Genomic DNA, 27,948 nt, shown 5'->3' with positions numbered 1-27,948 from the left:
AAAATACACACAACATAAAATTTCCCATCTTGACCATTTTTAAGTGCACAGTTCAGTACTGCTAAGGACAGTCACATTGTTGTGCTACTGTCACCACCACCCATCCATGGAACTCTTTTCATGTTGCAGAACTACAGCCCTGTACTCATTAAACAAGAACTCCTCATTCCCTTCTCCCCTTAGCTCTGGCAACCAGCCTTCTGGTCTATTAAAGTCTATTGTGTCTATTTGAGCATTTAAAAAATTTTTTTCTTAAGTTGTAGGAATTCTTTATATATTCTAGATATCAATCTCTTATCAGAGATATTATTTGCAAATATTTTCTCCAATTTCATGGGTTACCTTTTCACCCTGTTGATGATATCCTTTGATGCACAGAAGTTTTCACTTTGGTGAAGTCCAACTTATCTATTTTTCTTTTGTGACCTATACTTTTGGTGTCATATCCAAGAAACCACTGTCAAATACAATGTCATGAGGTTTTTCTCCTATGTTTTCTTTTAACTTTTAAATGGCATTTTTTTTTTCTTTCTCTTCAGGTCCTACTACAGAGATGTCAGAATAATGGTAGAGGATGTCCCCTGCAGGGTACCCTTGATACATACACAGAGCTGGCCGTTTCTAGGCATTGCTAAAGAGTCAGGGCTTTAGTGATCACATGCATCAAGCTGGTGGATTAGAACACTTCGACAGTAAATCTTAGAGCCTTTTGTGCTTCTCAGCTGGGCTTACTTGTGGCTTAGTAATCAGAGCCGATTGTTCACTGCCATAAGTTTTGTTTATTTTTCTAGTTACTTTTTGATCTGAGTCGTTCTGAAAGTTGAATGTTCTAAATATGTTATAGGAGAGCTGAAGTTTTTACTGTTCATATCCTAGCTTGCTAGAAAATGACAGAATAACTAAAGGTCTGAGTTCTCTTGCATCGTGTCTTTTTTTTTTTTAAGATTTTATTTCTTTATTTGACAGATAGAGATCACAAGTAGACAGAGAGGCAGGCAGAGAGAGAGAGAGAGGAGGAAGCAGGCTCCCCGCTGAGCAGAGAGCCCGATGTGGGGCTCGATCCCAGGACCCTGGGATCATGACCCAAGCCGAAGGCAGAGGCTTTAACCCACCGAGTCACCCAGGCACCCCACATCATGTCTTTTTTGTCATTATTGTTGTTTTCCTAGAATCTTCACTCTCATCTCCAGTGATAAAACTAGTTTCTATGGGTATAACAATCCTCTTTGTCTTCTAGGCTGAGAGTTGAGGAAAAAAGATCCTCTAAACCTTCTATAGCTCAGTGAAAACAGGCTGGGAGTATTCAGAAGAAACTTCACTTGCGAACTTAAGGGAAGGAGTGCCTGCGTGACTCAGTCCGTTAAGCATCTGACAGCTCTTGATGTCTGCTCAAGTCACGGTCTCAGGGTGAGATTGAGCCCTGTATCTGGCTCCAGGCTCAGCTCAGCGGGAAGTCTGGTCTCTCTCTCTCTCTCTCCCTCCCCCTCCCTCCCTCTGGCCTCATCCCCCACCCCTCCCCTTGCGTGTGCTAGCGAAGGCTCTCCCTCTCTTTCTCAAATAAATAGATAAATAAATCTTTAAAAAAATTTTAAGGGAAGAGATGAAGGAAGGGGGAAAAAGGGGAAAATAAAGTCATTGATACATATAATACTGTACTTGGGCTGGGCCTTGATAAGGTGCTAGAGGGTGGCATGTGCAGTTGGGCACCACCACCCCCTAGAGGTCATTGCTGTGTTGTGCACCAATCTGTTCTATCTATATCTTAAGTCTGTATCTTAGACTTACTCAGGTACCTTTTGATAGAGTGTTCCAGAACTGCAAAGAAGGAGCCCACCATATCCACAATGTACTTGGAGCGCAGGATCCCTTTGGGAAGGAATTTGACCTGGCTGCTCTGAGACCAGTTTTTCTTTCCTTCCTTTCTTCCTTCCTCTCTCTCGCTCTCCCTCCCTTCCTTTTTTAAAATATTTTATTTATTTATTTGAGAGAAAGCGTGCGTGAGTACACATGTACATGCGCCCACATCCACAAGCCGGGGAAGAGGCAGAGGGAGGGAAAAGCAGACTCACTGCTGAGTAGGAAGCCAAACTCAGGGCTCAATCCGAGGACCCTGGGATCATGACCGCAGGACCCTGGAATCATGACTCCACCAAAGGCTACAGCCTAACTGCCTGAGCTACCCAGGCACTCCTGAGACCAGTTTTCTTGACGACAGCTTGAACTTGTAGATGGGGAGTGAGCCATCTCTCTCTAGAGAGAGCCAATAGGGTTCTTGAGACAGCTTTGCCAAAAAAAAAAAAGAAATATGGCTAATGGATCAGCCTGATTATCAGGGTCTTGAATACTGATGTAGCAGGGATTGTAAGAAGATTGTGACACTGTATCTTACCTGCTTTTTATTCAGGCTTCTTCAAGGGACATGGGTGTTCCTGGAGGGAGAGGGCTGTGTGTGAAGGAGAGGAAGCAGGTAAATTGACCAACTGTCCGTGTTGTCCAGGGCTATCCCAATTTTAGCACTGAAAGTTCTGCATCCTGGACTCAAGGAAACTCTCAGTCCTTGGCGAACTGGAATATTTGGTTGCCATAGAGGCAGGTGACCATGTGCCAGGAGTTCTGCTGTGGTAACTCCCTCCTAAAGAGCCTGCCTGGAGAAATAACCAGAGCTTCCCCAGTACCTGGACAAGAAGGAGATCCCGAGTCTAGTGGGCCAGAAGACATTAGTAACACCATGGCCCTTACTGGTGGCAGAACTGCAAAATACTAAAGACAAAAGATTAAAGGCAGCCAGAGTGAAAATGTATATTATCTAAGGGGAAAAAAATGGAAGCCACAAGGGCGCCTGGGTGGTTCTGTCTGTTAAGCAGCTGGCTGCCTTCAGCTCAGGTCTTGATCCCAGGGTCCTGAGATTGAGCCCCACATTGGCCTCCCTGCTCAGCGGAGAACCTTCTTCTCCCTCTCGCTCTGCTGCTCCCCATTGCTTTCTCTCTCTTTCTGTCAAATAAATAAATAAATAAAATCTGAAAATTCAAAAAAAATAGAAGCCACAAAATAACATAACATTTTTTTTTAAGATTTTATTTATTTGTCAGAGAGAGAGAGGGAGAGAGAGCGAGCACAGGCAGACAGAGTGGCAGGCAGAGGCAGAGGGAGAAGCAGGTTCCCTGGTGAGCAAGGAGCCTGGTGTGGGACTCGATCCCAGGACGCTGGGATCATGACCTCAGCCGAAGGCAGCTGCTTAACCAACTGAGCCACCCAGGCATCCCAACATAACATTTTTTTAAAAGATTTTATTTATTTATTTGACAGACAGAGATCACAAGTAGGCAGAGAGAGAGAGGGAGAAGAAGGCTCCCTACTGAGTGGAGAGCCCGATGTGGGGCTCGATCCCAGGACCCTGAGATTATGACCAGAGCTGAAGGCAGAGGCTTAACCCACTGAGCCACCCAGGTGCCCCAATAAATAAAACTTAAAAAAAAAAAAAAAGAAAAAGGAAAAGGAAAACATGCTTTGTGTCAAACTTTAATGTACACATGAATTTTCTGAGACTCTTGTCAGAATGTAGACTCCGACCTAGGAGATTTGGGGGGGTGGCTGAGTTTTTACTTTTTTTTTTTTTTTTTTTTTTTTTTTTTTAAGTAGGCTTCTTGCCCAGTGTGGGCCTCGGACTCAGGACCCTGAGATTGAGAGTCACATGGTCACCAACTGAGCCAGCCAGGTGCCCCTGAGCTTATACATTTCTTTTATTTTTCTTTCTTTCTTTCTTTCTTTGAGCTTATACATTTATTTTTCTTCCTTCCTTCCTTTCTTTTTCTTTTTTTTTTTAAGGTTTTATTTATTCATTTGAGACAGAGAGAGAGAGAGAGAAAGCATGAGCTTGGGGCGGGGTGCAGAGGGAGAGGGGCAGAGGGAGAAGGACAAGCTGGCTTCCTGCTGAGCAGGGAACCCTACGAAGGGCTTGATCCTAGGCCCAGAGATAATGACCTGAGTTGAAGGCAGACGCTTAACCATCTGAACCACCCAGGTGCCCCTAAGCTTACACATTTCTTATAGGCTTTTACATGTTGCTGATGTTGCCCTAAGGACCATAATTTTCATGGAAAGCGTCTGTATAACACCAATTCCTTGATATCTGTTGAGATTTGGTTTATGTATGGTTAATACTCACAAATATTCCACAGGGATTTGGAAATAATGTGTATTATTCCCTTATTAAATGGTGTTCCTTATATATCTATTAAATCAATATGGTTAATTAAGATATTCAAGTCTTTTGTATCCTTATTCACTTATCTTTTTGATCTACTGAATACTGAGAAGTATATTTAAAATCTTTTACTAAGATGGTGGATTTGCTAATTATTTCTTACAGTTTTGTCAATTTTTACGTCATATGCTTTGAAGCTTCATTTTTTAGGTGTATAGAATTTGAAATATTTTATCTTTCTGGTGAATTTAAGTTTTTTCAGTTCAATGTCTAGTAAAATTTGCCAACAGATTTTTTTTTTTTTTTAAGTCATTAGAGAGATGGGCGCCTGGGTGGTTCAGTGGGTTAAGGCCTCTGCCTTTGGCTCAGGTCATGATCCCAGGGCTCTGGGATCAAGCCCCACATCAGGCTCTCTGCTCAGCAGGGAGCTTGCTTCCATTCCTCTCTCTCTGCCTGCCTCTCTGCCTACTTGTGATCTCTGTCAAATAAATAAATAAAATCTTTAAAAAAAATTATAAAGTCATTAGAGAGAGAGAGAGCACAAGGAGGCAGAGCCGGAGGCCAAGGGAGAAAGAAGGAGGCTCCTAGCAGAGCCCATTGTGCGAGTCAGTCCCAGGACTCTGAGATCATGACCCGAGCTGAAACCAAGAGATGACCTCTTAACCACCTGAGCCACCCAGGTGTCCCCGTCTTGGTCCCTTTGTACAAAATAAATTAATCATAAATGTTAGGGTTTGTTTATGAACTCTCAATTCCATTTCATTGATCTATATGTCTATTCTTATGTCAGCAACACACTATCTTGACTATTTTAGTTTGTAATAAGTTTTGAAATCAGTTAGTGTACGACTACCAACTGTATTTTCTTCCATGATTATTTTGGCTATTCTGAGTTTCTTGCATTTCCATATGAATTTTATTTTTTTTTAAAGATTTTATTTATTTATTTGACAGAGAGAGATCACAAGTAGGCAGAGAGGCAGAGAGAGAGAGGAGGAAGCAGGCTCCCCGCCGAGCAGAGAGCCCGATGTGGGGCTCGATCCCAGGACCCTGGGATCATGACCCAAGCCGAAGGCAGAGGCTTTAACCCACTGAGCCATCCAAGCACCCCTCCATATGAATTTTAGAATCAGCTTGTCAATTTCTACAAAAAAGACAGCTAGGATTTTGATAAGGATTGTGTTGAGTATGTAGGTTAATTTGGGAAATGTTGCCATCTTCACAATATGAAGTTTTCCAAATCTAGAACATGATAGATGTTTCCATTTATTTAGATCTTCTTTAATTTTTTCAGCAGTGTTTTGTAGTTTTCAATATATAAGTCTTCTTTTTTTGTAGTTTTCAATATATAAGTCTTCTTTTGTTAGGTTTATTCCTAAATGTCTTATTTTTTATGATTCCTAATTTTATTTTCAGGTTATTTATTGCTAATGTATGTAAATATAATGCTTTTTGCGTATTTATTTTATATCCTGTAACCTTGTAACCTTGCCGAACTCATTTTCAGTTAAACTTCATTTTATTGCATTTAGCTTTATTACACTTCACAGATACTGTTTTTTATAAATTGGAGGTTTGTGGCAACCCTGCATTGAGCAAGTATATCAGCGCCATTTTCAAAAAACATTTGCTCACTTTGTGTCTCTGTCACGTTCTGATAATTCTCTCAATATTTCAAGCATTTTCACTGTTATATTTGTTATGGTAATCTGTGACTAATGATCTTTGATGTTGCTATTGTAATTGTCTTGGAGTGCCACAAACTGTGCTCGTATAAGATGGTGAACTTAGGGACGCCTGGGTGGCTCAGTTGGTTAAGCAGCTGCCTTCGGCTGAGGTCATGATCCCAGCGTCCTGGGATCGAGTCCCACATCAGGCTCCTTGCTCAGCAGGGAGCCTGCTTCTCCCTCTGCCTCTGCCTGCCATTCTGTCTGCCTGTGCTCGCTCTCTCTCCCTCTCTCTCTCTGATAAATAAATAAAATCTTTAAAAAAAAAACATAAAAAAAAAGATGGTGAACTTAATAAATGTGTATGTTCTGATTGCTTCACCAACCGGCTGTACCCGCTTCTCTCTTCCTTTCCTTTGGATTCCCTATTCCTTCAGACACAACAATATTGAAATTAGGCCAATGGCCTTTAAATGTTAAGTGAAAAGAAGAGTCATACTTCTCTCACTTTAAACCAAAAGCTAGAAATGATTGAGCTTAGTGAGGAATGTATGTCAAAAGCCGAGACAGGTTAAAAGCTGGGTCTCTTGCACCAAACAGTTATACAAGTTATGAATGCAAAGGAAGAGTTCTTGGGGCACCTGGCACAGTTACTAAGTGTTGAATTCTTGGTTTTTGACTCAGGTCACAATCTCAGGTTCATGAGATTGAGCTCTGCATCAGGCTCTGTGCTCAGTGTGGAGTCTGCCTGGGTTTCTGTCTCCTTATCCCTCTGCCCCTTGCCCCTGAGCACTCTCTGGCTCTCAGATAAATAAATAAATAAATAAATAAATAAATAAATAAATCTTTGAAAAGTTCTTAAAGAAGATGAAAAGTGCTACTACAGTGAACACATGAATGATAAGAAAGTAAAACAGCTTTATTGCTGATACGGAGAAAGTTTGAGTGGTCTGGATAGAAGATCAATCCACCACAACAGAGGTTCATTCAGATGGATTAAGAAAAGAAGCCGTCACCATAACATAAATGTACAAGGGTGAACAGCAGAGTGCTGATGTAGGAGCTGCAGCAAGTTCTGCAGAAGCTCCAGCTAAGGTAACTCATGAAGGTGGCTACCGTTAACAACAGATTTTCAAAGTAGAGGAAACAGCCTTCTATTGGAAGAAGATGCCACCTAGGACTTTCATAGCTAGAGAGGAAAAGTTAATGCCTGGCTTCAAAGCTTCAGAGGATAGGCTGACTCTCTTATAAAGAGCTAATGCAGCTGGTGACTTTAAGTTGAAGCCAATGCTCATTTACCATTCCAAAAATCCCAAGGCCTTTAAGAATGATGCTAAATCGGCTCTACTTGTGCTCTATAAGTGGAACAACAAAGCCTGGGTGACAGCACATCTGTTTATCTGCTACGGTTTACTAAGTATTTTAAGTCCACTATTGAGACCTAGTGCTCAGAAAAAAAGATTTCTTTCAAAATATTACTGCTCATTGACAATGCGTCTGGTCACCAAGAACTCTGATGGAGATGTACAATGAGAATGATGTTTCGTGTCTGCTAACACAACATCCATTCTGCAGCCCATGGATCAAAGAGTAATTTTGACTTTCAAGTCTTAGTATTTAAGAAATACATTTCATAAGGCTGTAGCTGCCATAGATAGTGATTCCTCTGGTGGATTTGGGCAAAGTAAATTGAGAACTTCTGCAAAAGATTCACCATTCTAGATGCCATTAAGAATATTTATGATTGGGCGCCTGGGTGGCTCAGTGGGTTAAAGCCTCTGCCTTCAGCTCGGGTCATGATCCCAGGGTCCTGGGATCGAGGCCCGCATCGGGCTCTCTGCTCAGCGGGGAGCCTGCATCCTCCTCTCTCTCTCTGCCTGCCTCTCTGCCTACTTGTGATTTCTCTCTCTGTCAAATAAATAAATAAAATCTTTAAAAAAAAAGAATATTTATGATTCACGGGAAGAGCCCAAAATAGCAGCATAACAGCAGTTTGGAAGAGGATGATTCCAGCCCTTAAGGATGACAGGGAGGAATTCAAGGCTTCAGTGCATGAAGTAACCGTAGGTGTAGTAGAAATAGCAGGAGATCTGGAATTAGAATTGGACCTGAAGATGGGACTGAATTGCTGCGATCTCATGATAAAACTAACGGATGAGGAGTGGCTTCTTACGGATGAGCAGAGAGAATGGTTTCTTCAGATGGAATCTCCTCCTGGTGAAGATGCTGTGAAGATTGTTGAGATGACAGCAAATGATGTAGAATATTACTAATCTTAGGATTTGAGAGGACTGACTCCAATTTTGAAAGAAATTCCACTGTGGCTTAAACGCTATCAAACAGCACTGAATGCTAGAGAGAAATTGTGAGAGGAAGAGTCAGTTGATGTGGCAAACTTCACTATTGTCCTCAAGAAATTGCTGCAGCCACTAAGTTTCAGCAGTCACTACCCTCAGCAATCAGCAGCCATCAGCATTGAGTCAAGATCCTCTAAAGTCAAAAGATTACAACTTGCTGAAAGCTCAGATGATGGTTAGCGTGTTTTAGCATAAAGTACTTTTAAATTAAGGTATGCACTTTTTTTAGATTTAGTTATTTATTAGAGGGAGAGTGTGAATTGGAGGGGAGCAGAGGGATGTGGAGAAGCAGACTCCCCACTGAGCAGGGTGCCTGATGTAGGGCCTGATCCCAGAACCTTGGGATCATGATCTGAGCCGAAGGCAGATGCTCAACTTTCTCAAATAGCTATAGTGCTATTGCACACTCAATAGACTACAATATAATTCAAATATAACTTTTATGTCTACTGGGAAGTCAAAAAATTCATTGACTAATTTTATTGTGATAGTTGCTTTATTGTGATGTTCTGGAACCTAACCTGTAATATCTCTGCAGTACGCCTTTACAATAATGAAAAAAATTAATAAAAAAATCTAAAAGTAAGAAATGTCTTTTAAAATCCCTAAGCGGCATGCCTGGTGGCTCAGTAGGTTGAGTGACCAACTTGGTTTTGGATCAGGTCATGATCACAGGGTCCTGAGATCAAGCCCTGCATCAGGCTCTGCTCAGCACAGAATCTGCTAGAGATTATCTCCCACTCCCTCTCTTTCTCCCAAACTTGCTCAAACTTGCTCTCTCTCTAAAATAAAAATAAATAAAATCTTAAAAAAAAAAAAAGTAAAATGCCTAAGAAAATTAAAACTTCCCAGACAGGACTATTGTCACATTGGACTTGAAGGTAAGAGAATAGTCTGTTATGACATCAAAATTTTATCACAGGCAGAGGGATGCACAGGTGATATTTTGCAACTATCAGTCCTGAATAGTTAATTTGCTATCTGAAAACATGATAAAGAACCAGAGATCTCTGTAGAATGATTTATTGGGACAAGTAAACAAGCAGAGGAGGTGGGACTGCTATGGAGAAGACATAAGGGGAGCCTAGAACTGCAAGGGAAGACTGAGGGAAGTCTATAGAATGCAGATGCAAGAGGAAAATGTCTGGAGTTGGTTGAGACTGATCAGTGGGTCTGGATTGAGATGCATGGAATGCAACAGGGAACTGGTCATCTTTGGGCTGTGACAGTTGGTAGTCAACAAGGGAAAAACCTGACTGGTCTCTGGAAGCCAGAAGCAGTTCTTGGCTGGAGCAGGAGCAGATAGACATCCTGGCTAGGTGTTCCAGAGGACAATGACTGTGACCACAGAGGTGGCCATGAAGAGCAGGTAGAGGCAGAAGAGCAGGGTGTCCATCATGTGGCTGAACTGCACCCATAGGTTGACCAAGTGCTGCTTCTTAGTCTCATCTTCCTCCTGGGCCCTTGTTGATTGAGGACAACCATTTAACTCTGCCTCTCTGGGACCTGACATGTTCCTCACCAGCTCCACAGGCTCCTTCACACCTACAGAGAAACAGAGACTCAGCTAGGACCATGAAGTTCACCTGGGGAGGAAGGGAGACAGGGAAGGAGGCAGGATCAGATAAAAGACTGTGTGGGAAGAGGAAATGTGTGCAGTGCTGAGCCCTTACCAGGCAGGTGGGCAGGGGATAGGCCCAGGCATTTATTTCTCTTCTGGAATGCAGTGGGGCAGCATTTTCTTGGCCTGGTGCAACAGAGGAGCAGAGAATGAAGCCACCAAGGCATGGGTGGGGGCTGGGTCGTGGCAAGGTGCAGCAGGTAGGTGATGAAGATGGTCTCCAGCAGGCTGACCACCATCAGGGACAGACACAGGGCAAAGTAGACACCTGGAGGGAAGGTAGGCCTACATGTGGGCCAGAGGCACCAACCTAGGACTTCTCTCTTCCAATCATATCCTGGAGAACCTCCTTTTCCCAGGATATCTCCCTTCCCTGAGCTAGTTCAGTCATTCTTTCCCACTCTTCTTTCCCCAATGGCTGGAGAGGACATACTGATAAGGGGGGTGCCACTGGTGGGGAGTAAATCATTCATCATGAGCAGGAAGACATTGTAGCCCAGAAGAAGGGTTATCTTGAATGGGGCACGATTCCCGCTTTCTGCTGGGAGGTAGAAGCTGATGGCATCGACGGCAATCAGAAAGCCACTGGGCAACAGAAGGTTTATGATGTAGAGTCTGGGCCTGCGCCTGATGGCCACCTTGAGAGAGGAAAGAGAGGGAAGTGGATAAGGGATTTGGAGACTTCAGGAATAGTAGTGATTGTGTCTCTGCCTTTCTTGTTGGTCCGATATCACCCTGAGATCTTTAGGTATGCAGAATGCAGCTTCATAATTAAGTATAGAACCTGCCATGGGCGATTAAGGCCAGAGCAGTGAGCTTTAGGAAGAAGAGCATGGCTGGACAGCCAAGAAAGAAGTTTCAGGCCTTGCAGAAGTAAAACTGAAACTTGGGAGATACCCACTTGGTGGAGATTCTAGGTAAGAGTAGAAGCAAGGAAGGAAGGAAAAAGCAAGGGCCTCTGAACTTACATAGAACATGATCTGATCATATAGGCTGGTGCCCAGGGACATCTTTGGGGTGGACTTGTTGATGCCCAGGAGCTCCCACTCTCCATGGGTTTGAACGATGTCTTGGGATGTGTCTGCTATTTCCCACACTTCTTTCTCCATGCCGAGCAAAATGTTCTCCACTAAAAGGGAGATCCAGATCATTTCCCAAGGATACGGTTTCCTGTTGACTCAACTTCACTCTCTTTTTCCATCTTTTCATTAAACACATATTTTTGTGTATCTACCATATGGCAGAAACTTTGAAAGAGCTTAGGATGGTAATCAACAAGATAGATTTTGGATCTGCCTTTATGGAAAATATTTAAACATCCATAGAGCCTTAATCTTTGCTCTACCCACACATCTTGATCACCATTTGTTCATAATTTCTTTATATTTTATTTTTTGTTGTTTTATTGGTTGCTCTCATTCACCCACATCTCTGAGACTCCATCACAACTTACCTGTGTAGAGGAATGAGCTAAAGGTGAGTGTGCAGTTTTGCTGGTCAAAAGGGAAGTAGAAGATATCTAGGTTACAGATGCTGGCCACCTTCATGGGTTTCTTATATCTGATGCGACCTTCATTACTTACATATGCCGTGAGGCCTTTTGGGGTCTTATCTACATCCATGCTGTAAGAGAGATGGAGTGGGATGCAGGTGTTATGGTTTTTCCTCTTACCTTTCTGGTCATTTCTCAGCCATTTAAGACCGCTTGTAGTGACTCCAATGGTAGATTGTAAATTCTACTGATTCCAGAAAATGGGGCTTCCTTCTGCCTTTTCCCAGCCCTTAATACGCACAACTCAACGATGAAAATGTCTGGGAGCCACAGATTCTTGGTTGCCACACTGATCTTCGTGATGCCCTCACATTCCTCTGGGTTCCATCTGATAAATGGGTTATCCCAGACCTAGAACCCAGGTGGAAAAGAGGTGAGAGCCTTATATGAATTGAAGCTGTTTTTTCCTGTCCTTTGATTTTTCTTTAAAAAAAGTTATGAAATATTTCCTGCACATAAAAAGTATATAAAATAATATAATAAACGTGTGTTTCTATTACTCAACTTTGTGGAATAAATATTTTGATAAGTTTACTTTGGCTTTTTTTTTTCAATAAGTAAGAATTACTGATAGAATTGAAGCACTCTGCATCCATTTCTTCATAAATTTTGATCACTCTCCTTTCCCATTTCCATGAGAAATTACTGGTGTCCAGAGAAATCCTCTCCTTTCTTCAGTAGGAATGAGATTCAGAGATGAAAGATCAATAACTTAGCACCTCTGAGCTAGAATTTCCCTAGTGTAAATAAGGAGATTAGTAGGTATCAAATGAAATAAGTCTTATCAGTGGATTTTGAAACTGTAATGTTGTTCATAGGTATTATGTATTAATATCTAGCATGGCTTCAGCTGTCTTCCAGACTGCATTCACCAGACTTTATTGCAAAGAGACCTTGAACAAGCCCTTGGGTTTTTTGAACCCAAGAGGCTTAGTGGTCTTCCACTCCTTGGCAGGTGCCAGGCACCACCCTCCCTTGTCTTTGGGATGACCTTTCCAAACTCTCTTTTCCAAGTTTGGCAATCTTCTTTGAAAACTGTTTTCTAGGATTGTCTAGTTCTGGGTGGGCTTTTCTGGTCTAAGGACACTTTCAACAGCAGCTGTAGTTTGTGGAACCACAGCCACAACAGAGAGCTCTATGCACATTAAGCAAAGACTTGTACTAGATCAGTGCTTCTCAACTCTCACTTTGCATATAAAACACCTGGGGATCCTCTTGACCTGTAGATTCTGATTCATTAGCTTGGGTGACTAACTCATCCTGATTTGCTCAGGATTTTGTTAGTTTTTGCATTGAAAATTCCACGTCCTGAGAATTACTCAGTCTTGGGCATGCTGGGTTGGTTGATCATGCTGGGTGGGACCCAAAACTGTGTGCATTTCTTGGCTTCCAGGTGGTGTAATCTACCAGTGCTGTCCATCTGGGAACTACACTTTGAGAGCAAGATTACATGATCATTACTATTATTTTTCTCCTCTTTCCTTCCCTTCAATCATGCTTTTCTTTTCTTTTAAGGTTTTATTTATTTATTTGACAGAGATCACAAGTAGGCAGAGAGGCAGGCAGAGAGAGAGGAAGGGAAGCAGGCTCCCTGCTGAGCAGAGAGCCTGATGCGGGGCTCGATCCCAGGACCCTGAGACCATGACCTGAGCCGAAGGCAGAGGCTTTAACCCACTGAGCCACCCAGGCGCCCCCAACCATGCTTTTCAAACTGGAAACTTACTTCATTTACTTTCATTTTCCCCTCTTTTTTTCTAATTAATGCACTTAAGATACAAACTTTTTAATGTATTTCTTATATATTCTAATTATACTTTGGCTATATTCATAGGTTTTCATATGTAGAGCTCTTCATTTCTCGTTAGTTCAAAATTTCTATTTATTTATTTTATTTTCTCTTTGTTTATTTTTTAAAGATTTATTTATTTGAGAAAAAGAGAGAGAAAGTGAAAGAGAGTGAGAAAGATCGCACCAGTGCACACGTGGGGGGAGAGTCAGAGGGAGTGGGAGAGAGAGTCTCACGCAGGCTCTGAGCTGAGTGCAGAGCCTGATGCATGGCTCAGTATCATGACCCTGAGATCACAACCTGAGCTGAAACCAAGAGCCAGACACTTAACTGACTATGCTACCCAGGTGCCCCTGTTTTATTTTCTCTTTAGCCCAAAGTATTTGGAAGTTTAATTTTAAATTCCCAAGAAATAGGGTTTTCTTGGGGAGTGCTATCTTTTCCAAGTTAGTTTCATTTTTTTGTATTGTGATCAGAGATTGTGGTCTAGATAATTTCTGCTTTCTCGACTTTATTGAGATCTTTGTGGTCAAGAATATGATCAGTGTGGGACAATATTCCATTTATGTCAGAGGAGATTATGCATGTTCATTGGCACAAAGTTTGATGTTTATTAAATCTAGTTTTTTCCTTTTTTTTTTTTTTTAAGTAGGCTCCACACCCAGCATGGAGCTTAACATGGGGCTTGGCCTCAGGATCCTGAGATCAAGACCTGAGCCAATAACAAGAGTTGGAGGCTCAACCAACTGAGCCACTCAGGCACCCCCTAAATCAAGTACCTTAACTGTGCTGTTAAAAATCACAGTATTTTTATTCTTTTTCTACTTGATTTTTGAAAGGAGTATATTGAAGCCTCTTACCGTGATTGTAGATTTTTAAATTTCTCCATCATGTGTTTCTTTCTTTCTTTAAAAAAAAATATTTTATTTGTTTATCTGAGAGAGAGAGAGAGGGAGGGAGAGAGAGAGCACAAGTTGGGGGAGCAACAGGCAGAGGGCAGGGAGCCCGATGTGGGGCTTGATCCCAGGACCCCGGGATCATGACCTGAGTCGAAGGCAGATATTTAATGGACTGAGCCACCCAGGTGCCCCCATCATGTGTTTCAAAGCTATGTTGTTAGGTACATAAAGGTAATAATTATATCTTTGCTTAAAATCCTTTCTGACTATAAATGAAGGGAGAGAATAAACAGAATTGACCATACCATTTCCAGCCACAGGAACGATGACAAGAGCTGTAGTTTCTCATCCTGTCAAAAGAATTTCCTGTTTCCAGTGTGATGCTGGTAAGAAGTCTGTCCATTCCTCCCACTCCCCACTTCTATTTACCAACCCCCAAGATATGTCAAAATGGTGCTATGATCAAGGCCAACATGTAGGTCAAGGACAAAAGCTTGATTAAAACAGATGTTTTGGGCCATGAATGAGAGTTCACAGGAGGACTTCTCAACCCTGGCTGTATCTTAGAATCACTTGAGGAGCTTAAAAATACCAAAGTCTGGGTTTCATCCAATCAGAACCTCTGGGAGCAGAACCTGAACGGTGATATGCAGCCAGCGTAGAGAATTGCTGGCTAAGAAGAAAAGAAATTCTCTTCTAGTGCTGTTAATATGTCATCCTGCTGAACCAGACATAGTTTCTTTGAGATCCTCATTGGGCAGATTCCAGATAGCAATGAGAGAGGAAGCTGAAATGTGGACAAGGGCTTGCCTTCCAAGGGTGGGAAAAAAATTAAGGGCTAGAGGTATCAGCACTCACCACATCTAGGATGGCAGACATAGTGAAGGAGATGTTGACTAGGGTGGGGATGCTGAAGTTGGTGACTGGACGGAAGGCCTTCCTGTCGAACACTGACTCCAGAACAGTGGGATACACGCCATACTGGGCAGACCCTGAGCAGTTGTTGATAAAGGTACTGCTCCGTCCTGTAGAGGACATAGAATGTGTGAGGAGAGGGAGAGAAGTCTCATGTTGCCTATATGAGAGGGCCCTATGACAGGAACTTGGGGGTAGCCTGAGATAATAATGATAGCTAACATTTATTGAGCATTGACTATGTCCCAGGCATAGTCTAAACCCTTTAAACAAATTACCTCATTTTACCCTCTCAGGGTAAAATTTCTACCCTATCAGGTAGAAATTATTTTTATCCTTATGTAATAAATGAGTCAACTAGGTTTCAGTGAGAGGAATTACATTCCTGACATCAAATATTTAGGGGCAGAAACTGGACTTGATCTGAACCCCAATTTGTTTGATGCTGCTGTAGCATACACCCCCAATGATGAAACAGAGATTGGGGGAGGGAGATCTCCAAGAGAGGACCAGAGGCTGGGTGCTGCCCGCCAAGGCCAGGGAGGATGGGTTGGGCTAGAAGGCAAATGATGGAAGCTAATGTGGTAAGCTGAGTTAGGGCTCTGGCCTTCTTCCTAACCTTTCTGTTTCCATGCAAAGCATGCCCAAATCTATATGCAAACCAAACCCTGGGACAGTGATAGCCATTGGATAGGATTCCGTTGGGGGGTGGTGCCCAAAGAGAATGCACCTATTTCACCTTCACTGCCCCAAGTTTCCTTCCTTATTTTGCTGCCCAGCCTTCTATCAGTTTTCTAGTTCGAGACTTTTGTGGTGTTGCCTTCCCCTCTTTTCTGACTGATAAATATTCCAATTCTCTACTGGTAGAAATTTGTTAGAGTTACAACAAGCTGGAATGAGAGAGAGGGTTGTGTGCCAAGGACATCGAGCCTTATCCATTCCCAGAGTCACAGTGTTCTCCAGGCAAATCCTTAAATCATTCTATGAGCAATGAATTTTCATTTGTCAAGCATGGTCTTTGAGTGACTAGAGGACCATTTCTAATGTTTGCTACTGAGTAGACTAGGTGTACAATTTGTTCCTCTTTCTTGTACTGGCCACCTCTGGTTCAGCCCTCCCCTATTTCCCCCATCCCGAAGTTACATGACAACCTGAGGGAGAGAGATGACATTTATTGATACCTATCAAATGCTGGGCAGCCACTGTGCTACTCACTTCTCTCATTGCATCCTCGCAACTCTGCAAGGTAGGTCCCATTTTACAGATGAGGAAACTGGAGCTCAGAGAAGTCAACCAATTTGCCCAAGGTTACATTAGGAGTCAAGTGAGGGACCAATATTCAAACCCAGGTTCATCTGTCTCCAAATCCCATGTTCTTTCCACTCTACCATGATCACTCCTTGAAAGACAGGCATACTCCGTTTTCACTCTCCACCTGTTACCCTCTGGCAACTTACTAACCTAGGGCACTTGGATCCTGTAGGTGGATGAGGAAGTTATGGCTAAAAGCGAGCACTTTGCTGCAATGGGGTTGGTTTCATAGCTGTAGAGAAAAAGAATCATACCTGTACATAGAAAGTTGGGTGTACATTTAGGTTAAATGGAAAAGAAGACAAGCAGGGATGGTTCACAGGAAGAAAAATGGAAGTGTTCCTGTGTGACATCTCTGGAAGGATATTTTCTGTCTTTCAGAGATGTAATGTCTGTTCAGGCATTGTTATAACAAAATTATGAAATAACAATGCCCATTTTAGATAATCTCTGGGAGTTGGAGATTTGTAAGAAGTTTCTAGGTGTTTACAGAGGGTTTTTGCTTTTTTTCCCTGTTGTTGCCCCTTTCTTACCTTGAAGCAGAAGATTGAGAACAAGGAAGAAGGGGAATCTCTCTTTCTGGAACCAGCTTCCTTCCATCTTCTTTGTCTAAATTCGTCTCCGGGAGTGTACCAGCACCCAGGAATCCCTAGGAAAAAGGATCAGAGGCCACACCTAGAGTCTAATTTTGAATGCTGATAGCATTGGTTGACCACTGACATTTGTTACCTTCCTGGAAAGAGAGTTCTGGTTGTCTTGTTCTTGCCCATGCCGGAGGTTCCGTTTGCTGTTAAGACTTCCCCTCTTCTGTATTTCACTATAATGTTGAGTATGGTTGTATATTAGCTGATATGTATCACACTCAGACCTTTGTGTGATCTCTCAATCTGAAGACTCATCTCTTCAATTCTGGAAAATTCTCAGCCCTTTAAAAAATAGTATATTCTCTCTACTTTTTCTCTTATTAGATATATGTTGCATCATTTCCCTTTACCTTACATGCCTTTAACCTCTCACATTTGTTTCCACTGCTGTTGTAACAAATCATAAACTTAGTTGGCTTTAAAAAACACAGATTTATTATTTTGCAGTTCTGTAGGCCAGAAGTCTGAAATGAGTCTCACTGAGATTTTGCCAGGGCTGCATTCCTTCTGGAGACTCTAGGAACAAATTCATTTCCTTATCTTTTCCAGTTTTTAGAGGCTGCTTGCGTTCCTTGGTTCATGGTCCCATTTTTCCATCTTTTTTTTTTAAAGATTTTATTTATTTATTTGATAGAGAGAGATCACAAGTAGGCAAAGAGGCAGGGAGAGAGAGTGAGAGGGAAGCAAGCTCCCTGATGAGCAGAGAGCCCGACATGGGACTCGATCCCAGGACCCTGGAATCATGACCTGAGCCGAAGGCAGCGGCTTAACACGCTGAGCCACCCAGGCACCCCCATTTTTCCATCTTTAAAGCCATTAACATTAAAAAGTCTTTTTACACTGCCATCGCTCTTCTTCCCATGCTCTTCTCTCTCCTTTTTCACTTTTAAGAACCCCTATGATTACAATAGCCTGACCTGAATAATCCAGGATTCTCTCCCTTTATCAAGGTCAGCCAATTACCCAATTTAATTCCACCTGCAACCTTAATTCACCCTTTTCCATTTGACATATTCATAGGTTCCAGACATTAGGATGTGGACATCCTTTGGGGACCATTATTCTGCCTAACATACCCTTCTTTCATATTTTCTATCCATTTGTCTATGTCCCTAGTAATTCTTTCAGATCTACTTTCCAGGTAAATTTTCTTCTCAATTATATTTAAACTATTGCCTAATCTGTCCACTGAGTTTTCAATTTCAGTGATTATATTTTTTGTTTCTGTAAGTTCTATTTGGTTCTTTTAAGAAACCGATCTTTTTTTTTTTTAAGATTTTATTTATTTACTTGACAGAGAGAGAGATCACAAGTAGGCAGAGAGGCAGGCAGAGAGAGAGGGAGAAGCAGGCTCCCTGCTGAACAGAGAGCCCGACGCAGGGCTTGATCCCAGGACCCTGAGATCATGAGGGCAGAGGCTCAACCCACTGAGCCACTGAGCCACCTAGGCACCCCCAAACCAATCTTTTTGGTTCTTATCTTTCTTCCTTCTTCCTTCCCTCCCTCCATTCTTTCCTTCTTTTCTTCCTTCCTTTCTTCCTCCCTTCCTCCCTCCCTCCCTCCTTCCCTCCCTTCCTTCCTCCCCCCCCCTTTCTTTCTTTGTTTCTTGTACTGTTCTTTCATTTTGGTTTCTAATATTTCTTTAATCTTTTATTATTTGGAACTGTTAAAGCAAAACCAAAATGGAGACCACAGTTTAAATATATTCCTAGACCAAACACTCACAATAATGCAACCAAAACTTAAAACTATCATGATTTCCCTAAATTCTTACTCTGACCTAAACAAAAGTCAAGATTTCTTCATGTCAACATGACCTTAAAGCTTCCTAGCCATGGGGCATCTGGCTGGCTCAGTTGGTGGAGTATGCCCCAACTCTCAATCTTAGAGTGGTGAGTTTAAGCCCCACACTGGTCGTAGAGCTTACTTAAGGGGGGAAAAAAAAAAAACCCAAACCCAAAAAACCTTCCTAGCTAATCAGCTACAGAGTAAGCCTGTGGTGAAAAAGAGTGTAAGGTTCTAGTAACCAATCACAGTAGAAAATGCACTTCCGCATTTCATGCTTTATAAACTGAGCTGTAACTGCTGAGATTTGAGTTTCTTAACTACTTTGGTTTAGAAGTCTCCCTATTCTCCAACAGTTTGTTCCTTGCTCAATAAAATATCCATATTAAGTAGAACTTTCTGAATTTTCTTTAGGTAGAGCGTATTTGTTTTACATTTCCTTTCTGATTGTTTTATTATATCTAGTTCTTGGTATGCTAACTATTTTGCTAGCTTTGTCTTATGTGGTTTGTTTCCTCATGATTTGTGACTCTTGACTGTACATTCATCTTCAGTAGGAGCTTATTTCAGTGGGAGTTTCATGTGCTTGGGTTATGAAGTTTCCCTACAAAGAAAATTGTCATTTGCCTCTGACATAGCCTTTGGATTTTTACCAGGTCCAGTCATTTCTTGTGTGTATATGTGTGTGTTAAGAATATCCCACATCATATGAGTAGTGCAAATTTAGACTCCATACTGATATGTGACACAGGCTTAGTGTTTCAATTCCTTGCATATGACCTTTCCTCTGTACCGCTGGCCTCAAGTCTTTGGCCACCTTTTTTAGTCTGAGATGGAGGAGGAAACTGACATTGATACATGTCAGTCTGCAGTCTACTTGCTAATGATGTCAGAAGATAAGCGATGAAAACCTCATTTGGAAAAAAAAAAGGTGAGAATCTGTATCTTTAGGTAATTTTGAGGTCATTTATCATAAACTAACTTTCTTTCTTTCTTTCTCTCTCTCTCTCTCTTTCTTTCTTTCCTTCCTTCTTTCTTTCTTTCTTTTACCAGAGAGTGAGATAGAGAGAGAGTGCACAAGAAGGGGGAGCGTCAGGCAGAAGGAGAAGTAGGCTCCCCGCTGAGCAAGAGCCTGACGTGGGACTCGATCCCAGCATCCTGGGATCATGATCTGAACCAAAAGCAGACACTTAACCGACTGAGCCACTCTGGCGTCCCCATTTATTATAAACTTTAAACCAAGGTGGATTTTTTCCCCCTATGTAGCTTTGATCAGTGGTCATCCGAACATGTGAGTTTTTTTAAATTTAAATTCAATTAGTCAGCCTATAGTACATCATTAGTTTTTGGTGTAATGTTCAATGATTCATTAGTTGCGAATAACATATTAACATTTCCAGTGACACCATCCCATTATTTCTTGTGCTATCCTATTTTATGTTTGAACAAAACCTCTGGTTACTGGAAAGTTTTTTAAAAGTCCAAATTTGCATTCTTGTAGCTTTCACCACTGGTGTAATTTCAGCCCAGTAGAGAATAAAGAATAAGTTATTTCTTTTAAAAAAAATTTTCTTTATTTTTAATTAACATATAATGTATTATTTGCCCTAGGGGTACAGGTCTGTGAATTGTCAGGGTTCCACACTTCACAGCACTCACCGTGGCACATATCCTCCCCAATGTCCAAAACCCAGCTACCCTCTCCATACACCCCCTCTCCCCAACAACCCTCAGTTTGTTTTGTGAGATTAAGAGTCTCTTATGGTTTGTCTCCCTCAGATCCCATCTTGTTTCATTTTTTCCTTCCCTACCCCCCAAAGTCCCCACGTTGCCTCTCAAGTTCTTCATATCAGGGAGATCATATGATAATTGTCTTTCTCTGATTGACTTATTTTGCTCAGCATAACACCCTCTAGTTCCATCCATGTTGCTGCAAAAGGCAAGATTTCATTTCTTTTGATGGCTGCATAGTAGAATAAGTTATTTCTATCTTCTGATAGAATTTTGAAATATTTTTAAACTTTGAAATATTTCAAGACAATTATCATGTGTAATGGGGTAATGTTTAAAAATACGAAGCCTATGAAATTTTCAGTCCTCACTGTATCCTTCCGACACACATTCGTCTTACCTCCTTGCAGCTCCAGAAATCAGTTTCCTCTGTAACCCTTCTGCTATTATAGACGTGGGGGAGGGAAAATGTTTCTCCTGTAAGAATATGACTTATGGAAAATCTCTGCTGCAGTAGAAGGGGATGAAATCCTTCTTCTTCTGGTATGATAGAATATGGGACAAAGGAGAGAAGGGAGTAAGTGATAACATTCACATGTGACATCACACACACACACACACACACACACAGACATTGATTTTCTGCTGAAATCTGTGTGTGTGCATGCATATGTGCATGGTTGGGAGGGGGCTAAGTAGGTTGAGAGAAATGGAAAAAAAAAAAGTGCCAAAAAAGCAGAGGAGGCTTATGCCCCATCACTCATTTGGGATCCAGGAAAGAAACTGCTATTCCCTGTAGCCCCAGACTGGTATGTGGAAGCTGTAGAGTACAGAGTGGTTAGGCAGAGAGAGGGCCTGGGTTAGCACTCCTGCCTCTCTTCTGGTCCCTGTGAAATATGGAGGGAACCAGAAATTCCTAAGACAGATGAAACACCTCTGCTTTGGGGTGGACTGTCAAGGCCAGATGGAGGCCCTGTGTGCAGCTCAGAGGGGTCTACAGCCGCAGCGATTGTGGAGGTGGAACCAAGCCAGTGAAGGAAAACTCTATCAGAGCCAAGACACTAACAAAGAACTTGCCAGTGACAGACTATAAGCAGCAGGTGCCATCAGAGCACCCAGCAACCAAGAGACAAGGGATGTCACCATGGAGACAAGAGAGGACTCACAGTACCCACACAGGCTGATTGGAGACCCCTTTTCTCCCACTGCCATGAGGTCACAAAAGCCCCCGAGTCTACTACTTTGAGAATCTAATGAAAGCTAAAAGACCTTTTGTCCAGCCAGAAAAATGTTCACATGCACTAAATTTTGCATACAATTTCAGGGTTCATAAGCTTTAACTTAAGACCCTTTTCTCAGAATCAGTTAAAGAAGCATATAAAAGAGAAGAGGGGCTTACTTTGGTATACTTATTGGTTTTAGTGAAATAGTGATCACTATATTGTGCTCTGTAAGTCATCTGTTTAGGATTCCATTTAAGAGTTCTGCTGAAGATTGTGGTCAAACTTTACTGACCTAATGTTTTTGGAATTTACCTCTCCCCCCCAAATTTTAGAGATAAGGAAAATATTTGTGCATTCATCAGATACTCCTTTCCTCCGTGATCCGTGACTATTACTAACTCTGGTTCTGAAATTACATCTGCAGACTCTTTTGTTAACCTTTGATGAAAATCATTCAGGCTTAGAGATGTAAAATCTCTTGAATTAGTTGGGTGTCTTTTTCCTCTTTCCTTATATTTGTTGGTATTCAATTCTTTTGGTCATTTTTGCTTATCTCCACTCAGCTTAATTATTCTGCCTAATGGAAAAGACAAAAATCTCTTACCCTTCCAACAGACACGTGAAAAAGTGCTCCACATCACTCGGCATCAGGGAAATACAAATCAAAACCACAATGAGATACCACCTCACACCAGTCAGAATGGCTAAAATTAACGAGTCAGGAAATGACAGATGCTGGAGAGGATGCAGAAAAGGGGAACCCTCCTACACTGTTGGTGGGAATGCAAGCTGGTGCAGCCACTCTGGAAAACAGCATGGAGGTTCCTCAAAAAGTTGAAAACAGGGGCGCCTGGGTGGCTCAGTGGGTTAAAGCCTCTGCCTTCGGCTCAGGTCATGATCTCAGGGTCCTGGGATCGAGCCCCACATCGGGCTCTCTGCTCGGCAGGGAGCCTGCTTCCTCCTTTCTCTCTGCCTGCCTCTCTGCCTACTTGTGATCTCTGTCAAATAAATAAATAAAATCTTTAAAAAAAAAAAAAAGTTGAAAACAGAGCTACCCTATGACCCAGCAATTGCACTACTGGGTATTTACCCTAAAGACACAAATGTAGTGATCCGAAGGGGCACGTGCACCCGAATGTTTATAGCAGCACTGTCCACAATAGCCAAACAATGGAAAGAACCTAGATGTCCATCAACAGATGAATGGATAAAGAAGAGGTGGTATATATATATGTATATATATAATGCAGTCATCAAAAGAAATGAAACCTTGCCATTTGCAATGATGTGGATGGAACTAAAGGGTTTTACGCTGAGTGAAATAAGTCAATCAGAGAAAGACAATTATCTTATGATCTCCCTGATATGAGGAATTTGAGAGGTAGGTGGGGGGGGTTGGGGGAAGGGAAGGAAAAAATGAAACGAGATGGGATCCGGAGGGAGACAAACCATAAGAGACTCTTAATCTCACAAAACAAACTGAGGGTTACTGGGGGGAGGGGGCGTATGGAGACGGTGGTTGGGTTATGGACATTGGGGAGGGTATGTGCTATGGTGAGTGCTGTGAAGTGTGTAAACCTGGTGATTCACAGACCTGTACCCCTGGGGCAAATGATACATTATATGTTAATAAAAAGAATTAATAAAATAAAATAAAATCTCTTCCCCAAGGATGACTCTTGCTCATGTATGTATTCTATTCTGAATATATCAAGACATTATGGCGGGAAGAGTATCAACCTTGGAATCAGAAAACATAGATTCAAATCCTGGCTCCATTACATACTAACTATTTAATTCTGGGGAAAGCTCTTAAATTCTGAGTATTTGATCTCATCTCCAAATGGGTATAATAATACCCCCTTTATAGGTTTTTGGATTGTGATTAAAGAGATGGCGTTTGAAAAGTTAGTTCAGTGCTAGGCATTTCATAGGCACTGAGTAAATATTCTCCTTCCTCATTTCAGCATTATTCTCAAGCACTCACTTATTCTGGCCATTAACCTCCCTTTACTTTTCTTACAAGTTCATGCTACCCTTTTGTTTTTATTCTTGTTTCTGAGTCCCTTCTTCTCTTGTTTATGTAAATCCACCAGAGTATTTTCTCTGTACTGGGGGCACAGTGCACAGAATCCAAGAGATTCCTACTAGCCTATTAAATGGTTGAGATTTTGGGTGTGCCTGGGTGGCTCAGTCAGTTAATTTCTCAGTCAGAACTCAGTCTGCCTTCAGCCCAGGTCATGATTCCCAGGTCCTTGGGATCCAGCCCCAGGTTAGGCTCCCTGCTCAGTGGGGAGTCTGCTTCTCCCTCTGCCTCTCCCCACCTCCAGCTTGTGCTTTCTCTCTCTCTCTCTCACATAAATAAACAAAATATTTTTTAAGATAAAATAAATGGTTGAGATTTGGGAAAAAGTTATTGGCTCCAAATATAAAAAGAAAATTGAAAAATCAAAATTAATAAATATTTAATTAAATGTCAAATAACCTGGACATCATCAGGTAGCCTATTCAACTCTTACATTGTTATAAATAGCCCCACAAATCTTTATCCACAATTCTGGAATCCAGAAAGTTCTGATAATAAAAATATTTTTGGTCAGTTTAGGGTGAACTGATTTGGCAGCACAACTAACCTGAACAAACATGTAGCTGTTTATGATCTGTATTTATTCCTCTTAGTGTGACTATTCATACATTTTTTTTCTGCAGAAATAGAACTGTGTTTGATTATGAATACTGTCCCAAGCCCCCGTGGAAGCATTATGTAGTATGTGGTATATGCAATCTATTATTTTAAATCTGAAAAGTTCTGAATTCTGACAGCATATCTACCCAAGGGAATTAGATCAAGAGGTTCATTCTTGAGTAAATAATATGTGAGATAGGAGTAAGTTTTCATATGTTTACTATAAAGTGTGTGTGTGTGTATGTGTGTGTGTGTGATTCCAACATTAAGTGAGATGCTGTAAGTCTCTCTCAGTGGGTGGGAGGGAGAGCAAGAGAGTGAGTAGGAGCATGTGCAAGGATGGACAGTACCCTTAAGAAAACCACACTTAAAAAAAAAGATTTTATTTATTTATCTGAGAGAGAGAGAGCGAGAGAGACCATGAGTGAAGGTGGGTGGGTGGCTCCCTCAGCAGGGAGGCAGTCATGCAGGTTGGATCTCGGGACACTGAGATCATGACCTGAGCTGAAGGCAGCCCCTTAACCGACTGAGCCACACAGGTGCCCCCAGAATATTCTTTTTTTTTTTCCAGAATATTCTTAATAATAATACCTACCGCTTTAGGTTATCATGATGATTAAATAAGATAAGCTTATGAAGCATTTAGCACAATCCCTGGCACAAGGTAAGCAGTAAATTATGATTAGCTGTAGAAAGAAGTTTGTGCTTCAGTGGAAAACTACATTACCTATAGCACACCCTTCAGGGCTCTCTGATTCTAGCCATGCTTCTTGTCTTTCAGTGATTTTGCGACTCTTGAAAGTTGTTAAGTAGCTGATAGATAGGTGAACTTTGTCCTGTTAGAGATGCAATTAACTTCCTCCCTGTGGAAAAATCAATTTTGTCTCTATTTTTAATTCATCTCAACATTCCTTTATTCCATATAAATATGTGTTCTTTTGACTTTTCCTTTGAACTAGTTATTACATCTGCTTCGTTCCCTCGTATCATATGAGGAAAATCAAAATCTTAACACATATTCATTTTTATAACTGTGAGATTCATGATTTTGTATATTTCTGAAATTATCTTTTAACAGTTTTGGAAGTTCCACCAAGATGCCCGATGGATTCACCTGACAGAACCAGGTAACATTCATCAATCTCACCGGTGGTGTAAACCTGCGCACATCTTTTTTTGGCTTCCAGAGGTGAATGCAAAGAGGCAGTAAGACTTTGGTGACTCTCTGTTTTTCCAAATTTTAATTTTGTTTTCTACTCATTTTGTTTTCAATTTGTTTTATCTGATAAATTATTCCTTACTGGAAATTTGGCTTAATGATCTGACAATTTGATGATTTCTGTAGATGGGTTAATGGGGAGGAGACATCCTGTTGGATGAAAAGTGTCAGACTGGTTTACTTATCTTTTCTGTTTATATATTTGTTTATTTTGAGTTCTGATCAATTTTCAATGAATTTATATCCACTGTGGACAGAACAAGTCTTTTATATGGACCATGGATTTTTGTAATTTTGTGTCTACTCAACCTATGGCTGAGATTTTAAAATACAAGCTCAAAGTTCTATTTGCGCTTATTTGTCTGTCATTATGTCTATAGTTCAGAAAGGTTTTTACCTCTCATTGTATGAAAGTGAAATATTTTCTATCTCCAGATGACATTACTAAATTTGATTATAAGGCCTCTGTAAGAATCTCTGTTCTGATTGGCTTGTAGAAATAAGAACAGATATAAACCGAATATTCCTCATTTCAGAAAATAAGGAAGTATGTCAGCTTGAAGATGATTGGTAAGGGGCTTAGGTAACGTAAAGCTTTGGACTGACACTAAATTGAGTTAATGGATATTTATTGGATGTTCAGACCATTTCTAATCTGAAACACTCATTGCTAAACATCATTTTAAGTGTATATATTTTTGCTTCTTGGTTTTTGTTTTGTAATGACAGCTGACATGTATTGAGTGCATAGTTCTATAACATTTATGAGAATTATTTCATTCAATCCTCAAAATAACCTTCTGAAACTGGAACTATTAGTCTTCTACTTTTTAACTTGCCCAAGGTCACCTAGTTAGTAAGAAGCAGAGTTGGAAGGTGAACCCTGACTCTAGAGAATGTGATCTTAAACATAAAGCTGAATTTTCTTTGTTTGGGCAGTCCTACCACTGGCTAGGCTCTTGGAACCCCTTTGTAAGTTTCTCCCCTCTTTTGTTAAGGTAGGTCATATATTTGTTTTTGTTTGTTTGTTTGTTTTTATTGAGGAATAACTGACACATGACACTGTATTAGTTTCAGGTATACAAAATAATGATTTGCTATTTGATATACTGCAAAATGATCACCACCATAAGTCTAGTTAACATGTTACCATACACAGTTACAAATTTTTTTCTTGTGATGAGAACTTTAAAGATCTATCCTCCGAGCAACTTTCAAATATGCAGTATAGCATTACTAACTGTAGTGACCATGCTGTACATTACATCCCCATGACTTACTTATTTTATAACTGGAAGTTTTTGCCTTTTAACCACCTTCACCCATTTCACACTCCCTTGCTTCTTATTTTATATGCTATGAAGGCAATATAAGCATGTTCATTTTTTCCACTTCGGGAAGTTACAAAGTCAATGATGCGTATGGCTATAGAATGCTGGGTTATGAGCTGTGCTAATCTGATAAAATGCTGAGGTGGGACATTGCAGAGTCATGCCCTCCCATTCTCACAGTGTGAGAAAGAAATAAGAAGCAGCCTCTGATGTCCAGAAGTGATCTAACACTCACAGGCCATCTGTTCATTTTAAACCATCTTACGGAATACCAACCTCAGACATGATTATCCTGAGACCAAGATAGAACAGACAAAACAAGGCTGCTTCATAATTTTGTCTGCTCACATACAAGATACCTATATAAAACCACAAAATACCAAATATCCCCTCTCTTGCTAAACGAATGGCTATTATTTCTTATGCAATCATTCCTTTGATTTCTGACAGTATTCAATTTTGAACAGATCCTTGCTTCTTTATACTCTCCCCAAACCACCCAAGGGAAGACCAAATCCTGTAACAGTTTCTTTGTAATTATGTTTCATTGAGAGAATCCCATGGTTACCTAAGATTTTTGTTCTTCCTTGTTGCAATGAGTAGTAAAGCTGGCTTGTTTAACTGCCTGTATGTTTCTGCTGGTCTTTGGCAGAAGGGTCTTCACAAATGGAGTGGTCATTTCCCCCACATTCTTGGCACTGCCATATCCTCAACTACTATTTTCTTCTTTGTTGGTCTAGAGAAAGTCCAAACAATTGAGCATCAAAACAAATATTGATAATAGTGGATTTAACTCTTTGAAAGACATAAGGACCCATGAATATGTTCTGATATAAATGAGTAAAATAAAAGGGAAAAGTCTACTTTACATTAGAGTGCCAATGAATAAGCATTAAAGAATTGATGGAACTAGAAAAGAATGATTTTGTAAAGATCCTTAAATATGTAATTCATACAAGAATCATTCTGATGAGGAACGGGATAATTACACAGTCTCAAAGCATCTTTCTGCAGAAC

The 27,948-nt window shown here is 41.0% G+C and overlaps 1 protein-coding gene and 1 long non-coding RNA gene across 3 annotated transcripts; one reads left to right on the top strand and one right to left on the bottom strand.

The window, feature by feature from the left end:
• Nucleotides 1-9,543: 9,543 nt before the first annotated feature.
• On the bottom strand, nt 9,544-16,912 carry LOC116878221 (5-hydroxytryptamine receptor 3E-like). 2 transcript variants are annotated; one of them, XM_032875486.1, is made up of 9 exons: nt 16,846-16,912; nt 14,945-15,111; nt 14,392-14,436; nt 11,643-11,752; nt 11,303-11,472; nt 10,818-10,978; nt 10,283-10,487; nt 9,902-10,117; nt 9,544-9,773 (listed from the first exon to the last, which is right to left on the bottom strand). In XM_032875486.1, exons 1-9 carry the CDS (start codon nt 16,910-16,912, stop codon nt 9,544-9,546), a joined length of 1,371 nt encoding a protein of 456 aa, XP_032731377.1. The 2 variants fall into 2 exon arrangements, with proteins under 2 accessions (XP_032731377.1, XP_032731378.1); XM_032875487.1 differs by lacking the exon at nt 14,392-14,436.
• Nucleotides 16,913-19,594: 2,682 nt separating this feature from the next.
• On the top strand, nt 19,595-26,469 carry LOC116878222. Its single transcript, XR_004384802.1, has 3 exons — nt 19,595-19,672; nt 25,460-25,508; nt 26,098-26,469. It is a non-coding gene; the product is annotated as an uncharacterized LOC116878222 (long non-coding RNA).
• The last annotated feature ends 1,479 nt before the right edge of the window (nt 26,470-27,948 follow it).

This window comes from Lontra canadensis, unplaced genomic scaffold, assembly GCF_010015895.1.
Source record: "Lontra canadensis isolate GAN:19392208 unplaced genomic scaffold, GSC_riverotter_1.0 scaffold56, whole genome shotgun sequence".
NCBI lineage: Eukaryota > Metazoa > Chordata > Mammalia > Carnivora > Mustelidae > Lontra > Lontra canadensis.
Note: the sequence above shows the minus strand (reverse complement) of the source record. Positions and strands in the feature narration are given on the sequence as shown.